Source organism: Abramis brama, assembly GCF_963993115.1.
Source record: "Abramis brama genome assembly, chromosome: 10".
Classification (NCBI taxonomy): Eukaryota; Metazoa; Chordata; class Actinopteri; order Cypriniformes; family Leuciscidae; genus Abramis; species Abramis brama.
Window position 1 is genome coordinate 4,969,363 of NC_139972.1, and position 8,138 is coordinate 4,977,500.

The following is an 8,138-nucleotide window of genomic DNA, read 5'->3' on the forward strand; positions in this document are numbered from 1 at the left end:
TATTTTATTGGCTAATATCATTGGTTAAAGCTTGTTCTGAATAATCGTGTTTTATGAGCCTCCTGATCAGTTTAGTCAAATGACATTCACATGTATATCAAACCAAGAGACTTTTTAGGAATTACTGTGCAAGTACTTCAGATGAACAAACCTTGTTATTAATGATCAATAAAATTACATTATGGTTTTAAAATATAACTTATATAACCTACATTTTAACCATTTTTGTCACGTTTGCATTGTACACAGTGTATTTGACACTGCAAATAAAGGTAAGAAAAGAGCAGGGAGTGCATGAGTAAAATGTAGAACATGGAAACTCTTTATTATGAAAGATACATCAGAACCAAACGCATAATGTTCCCAGTTCATCTCTCTGGGCTCTGAATACATTTTAAACGCGCAGCTACGCAAACTCAGGCATAGCTACAGCACAGACACGCGGCTTCACGAGATCTGACGCTCTGAAGAACCAGCAACATTTGACAGAAAAACACAACAGAAGAGAAAGGGGAGCGTGTGGGGGGTCAGAGGGGCATGCGGTTTCCCTCTACGCTGATCTTCACCGCGTGTCCCGTCTTCGTCAGTCGCTTGATGTCTGCGAAGCGGCGCAGCTGTTTATCTACTCGTGACATGCCCTTCTTCATCGGACCCTGAGCGACAGAGAGGAAGAGTCAAGAACACTGCATTCACAAGTATGATGTGGAAAACTAGTGCAAGTAAAAACAAGCCTGTGTAAAATAACAATCTTTTTTTAAATTAACAAAAAATAAATAGGAAACTATTATAAAAAAAACTAAATTATTTTGAAAAGGAAACTATTACAAGCAAAAAACAAGGCAATTAAAAATATATTAGTATTATTTTAAATAAAAATAAAAAAATAGAATACTACAAGCGATAACAAGCCAATAAAAATGAACAAAAATACATTAACAGAAAACAATTACAAAAAACTAAAATATATATATTTTTTTTAATTATTAAAAAAACCAGGAAACTATTACAAGCGGGGAAAACAATTAAAAATATATTATTTTAAATTAACAAATAATGAATAAATAGCAAACTATTACATGCAAAAAGTCAATTAAAATGATATTTTTTAAATGAAAAAATAAATACAAGCAAAAAAAATCTTTATTTTTTCAATTAACAAAAAAAAAAGAATAAATAGGAAACTATTACATGTAAAAAAGACAATTAAAAATATCAATATTTTATTAAAAAAAAAAAACAGGAAAAAAACAAATATCTTTTTTTCCTATATTTTTTTAATTAACAAAAATATAGGAAACTATTACAAGCAAACACAAGACAATTAATAATATAATAAAAAAATTAAATCATCAACAAAAAGTAAACAGGAAACTATTACAAGCAAATAAAAAAATCTTTATTCTATTTTTTTTTTTTTTTAAATAGGACATTATTATAAATAAATGTAAAAAAGGAAACTTTTATAAGCAAAAGTCAATTATTTTATTTTAAATAAAATAAACAGGAAATTACTAAAAGCAAAGTCGCTTGACTTAAAAACACTAAAAGCTCAAGTCAATTAAAAATGTGCATTTGCCTCTACAATAAAAAACAAGCCAGTTCCTGTGAGAATCAACTAGAGCTGATAATGAACACACGCTTGAAGCGCTGAGGTTTAGTGCTACTCACACACACACACACACACACACACACACATGTCTGGTTTACTATCTTTGTGGGGACTCTCCATAGACTTAATGGTTTTTATACTGTACAAACGGTATATTCTATCTCCTTACACTAACCCTACCCCTAAACCTACCCATCACAGGAAACTTTCTGCATTTTTACATTTCCAAAAAAACTCATTCTGTATGATTTATAAGCTTGTTTACCCATGGGGACCTCTATTTAGGTCCCCACTGTGACACGAGTCCCCATGAGTCTGTGTGCATTCAGGTTGAAGTCCCCACCGGGATAGAAAAACAGGTACACACACACACACACACACACACACACACACACACACACACACACACACACACACACACACACACACACACACACACACACGTGCTCGCGTGACGGTTACTTCGTCCTGTTTATGGTAAGAAACTTCCAAAACCAAGGATGGTGGAATTAGTTTCAGTAACTTTCATTAAAGGTGCATTGTGTAATATTTAGGAGGAAATGCAATATCATATACATAAGTATGTTTTCAGTGGTGTGTAAAGATCTTAATGAACCGTTGTGTTTTTATCACCTTAGAATGAGCATTTCTCTCTACACACACCGCGGGTCTCCTTACACACACACGTTTCTACAGTGGCCCTGAACGGACACACGCGTTTCGTCACTGTGTTGTTCTTCGTGTAAAGAAGCTAAAGCTAAAGTCAGCGAATAAAACACTGACACAATGATGAACAAGTCACAATAATATTCACAATAACATATCGTTTTACTGAATAATCAAGTAAACCTAATTTCTGAATTTATCTTTGTAATTTAATCTCTACTCTCTGCTGTCTCAGACGACGACATCACAATTCACAACCTCACCACTAGATGCCGCTAAACATCACACACTGCAACTGTTTGAGGACGGGTTTAAGGGGCCCTATTTTAACGATCTAAGTGCATGGTCTAAAACGCTTAGCGTCCGAATCCACTTTTGCAAGATTAACGATGGGAAAAATGATAACTGCGTCGGGCTGAAACTAGCGAAACACACTAGCGTCGCGCCTGACGCTGCATTGCGCCGGGTGTATGATAGGGCCCCTGGTGTTAGTTCGGGTCTCTCCTTCACTACACTGTCTCCAGTGCAGCATGCAGAGCCATGCAGACACTTACTGCCCCCTCAGGCGGGACCAGGAACTACAGGGGCATTCGGTTCCCCTCGATGCTGATTTTCACAGCACCCTGTGGGCGCCGCTGCTTCCTCTCCTCCGCAAAACGCCGTTTGTGCTTCTCCATCAGGCTGAGGCCTTTCCTAAAGCTCGTCTACCAATCACATAACAGTCAAAAAACCTCCTCCGCCAATCAGATTAAAGGGGGGGTACTTGAGGATCATTATTTGTTTAAGTCAGATAAAGAAACGTCTCTCCATCCTGTGCAAACTCCTCTCACTCTTGATTTGAGCAAGAGACACCTGCCAATCATTCCTCTGCACTTATGCCCCGCCCCCCCCACACACCCCGCCCACTTACTCGGTTTGAGTCCCCATCCACGTTCCATTTGGGCCGAACCACGTAGTCCTTATTGGACGGCATCGGCACACGAGCCCTCGCACAAAACCCTGGGTCACCCGGCCTTAACGCCCTGAGAGAGAGAAAGATTTAACAACAATAATAAAAAATAAAATGTATTATATCATTATAAAGAGAGAAGTAAAAGGAAGTGTAGAGCCGTACTTCTCCTCTCCCGTCAGCACCTTCTCCAGATCTCTGCGAGGAGTCTGTCCACCAGAACTGTGGAGGAGAAACACACACACTGAGATGGAGAACAGATGCATCATGGGATACGCTCAGGCAAACATGCGTTCAGTGTTTGAGTCGGATGCGTGTGCAGCGTTTGGGCTCGGCTGACAGACGGCCCAGTTTGAGCACATTCGCCTGAATTCGAAAACCTCAATGCACACACACACACACACACACACACACACACACACACACACACACACACACGACATCAGCACAATGAAATGCAGAGACTCACATGCCTTCAGTGTTTGAAGAGCTCAAGATGAGAGGGAATGAAAATGGAGTGAAGAGGTCAAAGGTCAGAACAGAACGTGATGACGGAACGTTCAAAGTCCGATCAAATAGAGTAGAATATGATCAAACTAAACTAATAGAATCTGAGAGTGAATCGATTCAACAAATCCGAGAATCACGTGTTTCCATTCCCTGTTCTTGACAGCGTGACGATCAGGCATGAGCACGACAGCGATGCTGAAACCACACACACTGCTGAAACCACACACACTGCTGAAACCACACACACTGCAGTTCACAAAAGTTCATTATTTGCATGTGCTTTGAAGCCTTGCCGGTTAAACGTGATTCGCTGCCGATGCGCTGGTCTAACATGCGCTTTCCTGAGCGCAAACACCCGAACAGCGCCTGGTTAAGATATCTCTCGAGTCTTATTGCGCTAATACTGTAAAATATATACACACAAGGTTTACATAAAGATGGTTATGTCTAAAGTGAAAGCAAACATCTGAGAGAAAATCAGATGCATGTCATATGTGTGATGCGTGCCGGTCTTAAAGGGACAGTGGCCTAATAGTAAACAACGTCGCTTGTCCTTAAAGGGATAGTTCACCCAAAAATGAACACAAAAGAAGATATTTGGAAGGATGTGTGTTCTGGTCCCCATTGACTTCTATAGGAAACATCTATGCTATGGAAGACACTGAGGTACAGCAACTGCTCGGTTACCCACATTCTTCCAAATAACTATTATTTCCAACAGAAGAAAGAAACTTATTCGGGTTTAAAACAACTTGAGAGAGTAAATGATGCCAATTCTCATTTTTGGAGGAACTATCCCTTAAATGTTAATAAAACAACAAAACACAGAGAAAACCACTCACTGACTGAGAACTTTAATAGTAGCATTAATAAGAGTTAATGTATAATTAATACAGTGAAGTCTATGTAGTGTTTTAATTTTATATTTGTTCATTTAATGTCTTTCTTGAATGCTCCTGTTAAATACACCTACTGTAGCTGAAAACATAAAGCACTGTTTATTTCATTTGTATATTAAGTTGTGTATGTGTAATATGTATCTTTGATCTTATCTTTTAATAACAAAGAAAATAATGACAAAGGTTTTTATCTTCGCCACTTCGACCTAAATATCTGCCATTCTCTTATTTCTTATATTGTGTTACCTATAAGGCTTTGTTTTTATATTAGGGACATTAGTTTGGCTGTAACGCTCCGTCACTTGCAAAACAGTAAAACCAACATGAAAAAGAATCAAGATAAAATCGTGAATTGTGATTTTCCTGAAAAAAAATTGTGATATGATATTTTTGCCATATCGCCCCCCCCCCCCCCCCGTGTTAGAAACATTCCTGAACTCGAGACAGGGTCATGATCTATCACACACTCACTCTCACACACACACACACACACACTCTCACTCTCACACACACACACACACACACTCTCTCACACAAACACTCTCTCACACACACACACTCTCTCACACACACACACTCTCTCACACACTCACACACTCACACACTCACACACTCACACACTCACACACTCACACACTCTCTCACACACACACACACTCTCACACACACACACACTCTCACACACACACACACTCTCACACACACACACACTCTCACACACACACACACTCTCACACACACACACACACTCTCACACACACACACACTCTCACACACACACACACACACACTCTCACACACACACACACACACACACTCTCACACACACACACACACACAGTAAACCTGAGCGCAGGGGCAAACTGTGATATGATATTTTTGCCATATCGCCCCCACCCCTACATCAATTTTAGAAACATTCCTGAACTTGAGACAGGGTCATGCTCTCTCACACACACACACACACACTGAACCTGAGCGCAGGGGCAAAGACGTTGGGCTCCTCCGGCCTCTGAGACGTCTGAGGCTCACTTACACACACAGGGAGAGGAAGGAGTGACAGATGAAGGACAGATGAGGAGAACATCAACTTATGAATTCTGAATTCATTCTGATTGATGAATATGAACGTAGTGTTTATGAACGCTAATCACATGATCAGGTTGATGAGTGTGTTTATATGTCACAAGCTTCAAATCAGGAGTTTCTGACATGCGCTCACTGAATGAATATAGAGTTTCCCGCTGTTTGTGCATAACAACTATTCTCATAAATCGCTTCTTTATTAGTTTTAACAGTGTTAATGATCACATGTTCACAGCAGACTTCATATTTATCCATTTCTGGTCATAATTTGGAGACAATAAGCATTTGAACCGAATTATAGGATGGCGGGAAACTCGTTTATAAGACACTTTATTCATCAGGAAGAACAGCCGTTTCTACGTCCTTTCAGTTTCGGTGTTCAATCTGATCAAGTGTTCACATGTTCTCTCGATAGGATTAGAAAGGGAATAAACCAGCGCTCTTAATCGGATCGAAATGTCATCGGGATCGAGCTCAATCGGATCCATTAAGGCGTTTACATGAGGGCCTTTCAGTCCGACAGAGCGTCAGTCCGATCACTAACGGGTTATTTGTGAGCATGTACGCGTGATGCAGAGACGAGTGTTACCTGAGTCTGCGGCGCGGGGCGATCTGCTGGTCCAGGTCTCTCTGCTGTCGCTCTTCTCTCGTCATTCCCTTATAGTTCGACGTTAAGCCGAAGATGGGCCGTGACCACTCATCTGTGCACACACACACACACACACGCACGTCTGGTTTACTATCTTTGTGGAGACTCTCCATAGACGTACTGTACAAACTGTATATTCTCTCCTTACACTAAACCTAATCCTAACCATCACACACACACACACACACAGATTCCAGCAGAAACACACACTCCAACACATATAGAGTGGAAGAGAGCTCGTACTGATGAGTTTGAGCGCGAGGTCTTTGTTGGGCCGGGACTCTTTGGGGTGTTTGTAGAGGTACATGACGGCTCGGCCGATCCCACTGAGCTTCAGTGTTTCCTGACTCACGCTGGGCAGCTGGGGACAAACACACACATCTCACTCATGTTTTTATGATCTTTTACAATCTTAACAGGACAAAGATAGGAAGATGATAATAATAAAAATATGGTCCCCACTCCACCGTCAAATGAATAATAGTAGTAGTAGTATTTGAGTTTATTGCCATATCAGCATTTAAATAAATAAATAAATATTAACACATACATATTTTTTTTTATATGCATGCATAAATTAAATAAAAATATATTTAAGCACATGAAGCAACAACTTGTGCGTGATGAAGCCTGTATAATTCAGTAAAATGCCCCTAAAAATCTAAATATCAGTGCAAAAAAGCCTGTTTGAGTTTGTCTCATATTTATATCATAAGATATAGTTAAGCAATATCACACGAGCTACGAGCGCATTAATCACACAAGTGCAGATTTTGTCCCAAATAGCACGAGTGCAAATGTGATCATATTCAATAAATAAGAAGTTAATATTTTAGATACAATATAATTGTCTGTTTTTGCTCAATTTTGCCAACAGTATCATCTATGAAGCCAGAGCAGAACTGCTGTGCGTCTCTGAGCAACACAGCGGCGTTTCGTTTCTGAATGAATCCACGTTTTGAGCAAACCAATGATTCAATGACTCGTTCATAAAGAGAGTCATTTACTTCATTCCTGAACGAATCAGCCGTTTGAACGAATCGCATGAAGGAATGATTCAACGACTTACTCATTTAGACATTTAACGCCACCTACTGGCAGTTTTAGTTTCTTATTTAGACTATCATTTCATATTTTTTTATAAAAACAAAAAACAAAAACTTAAAGGCATAATTCGCCCAAAAATAAAAATTGTGCCGTTGAAGCCTAAATGTATGTGTAATAAATTCTGTTGAATAAAATAAAATAAAAATTTCCTAAAGCTACTTTTTGTAATGCCTATTTAATGCTTTTCTCATTTAACCCAATAATGACTTTATCTTTTATGGTTAATTTCTCAGCCAAATTTGATTAGATTAATGTGGCAGACTCACTTCTTGCAGGATCTTGAGGAGTTCCTCTCGGATCTTGAGCGCTGGGAGACTCCGATCCGGGAGAGGACTGATCCACTCCTTTATGGCAGCCATCACACCGCTGTCTATGAACGTCTCCTTCAGGTCCTGCCTGCACACACACACACACACACACACACATTTAAAATCACACTTCTATTCTAATATGATAAAGACTACAGACTCGAAACAGAGTTTGCTTTTGCCCTGCAAGTACAGCTAATAAACACACACATGTCGATCCTTCAACTAGACGAGGAAACACTCACTTCTTTAGATGCATCACCACTGTGGGGAGCAGCATGAGCTTCTTCAGAGCTGGTTTCTTTGAACTGTTTAGAGTCCGGTCCTCCTGAAACACACACACACACACACACAC

General features: G+C 39.6%; 1 protein-coding gene across 2 annotated transcripts in view; it reads right to left on the reverse strand.

Moving 5' to 3' along the window:
* Positions 1-299: 299 nt before the first annotated feature.
* iws1 (interacts with SUPT6H, CTD assembly factor 1) overlaps positions 300-8,138 on the reverse strand; it is a 14,883-nt gene continuing 7,044 nt past the window's right edge. The window contains exons 9-15 of one of the 2 annotated variants that reach the window (XR_014607977.1): positions 8,029-8,111; positions 7,742-7,871; positions 6,612-6,729; positions 6,309-6,420; positions 3,390-3,446; positions 2,830-3,297; positions 300-653 (exon numbers count right to left, since the gene is read on the reverse strand). Coding sequence is in view for 1 of the 2 variants with exons in the window: in XM_084126620.1 (XP_083982746.1) it covers positions 528-653; positions 3,186-3,297; positions 3,390-3,446; positions 6,309-6,420; positions 6,612-6,729; positions 7,742-7,871; positions 8,029-8,111 (738 nt within the window). In the remaining variant the exon portion in view is untranslated. The remainder of the gene's footprint in view (positions 654-2,829; positions 3,298-3,389; positions 3,447-6,308; positions 6,421-6,611; positions 6,730-7,741; positions 7,872-8,028; positions 8,112-8,138) is intronic. The other variant, XM_084126620.1, reaches the window with a different exon arrangement.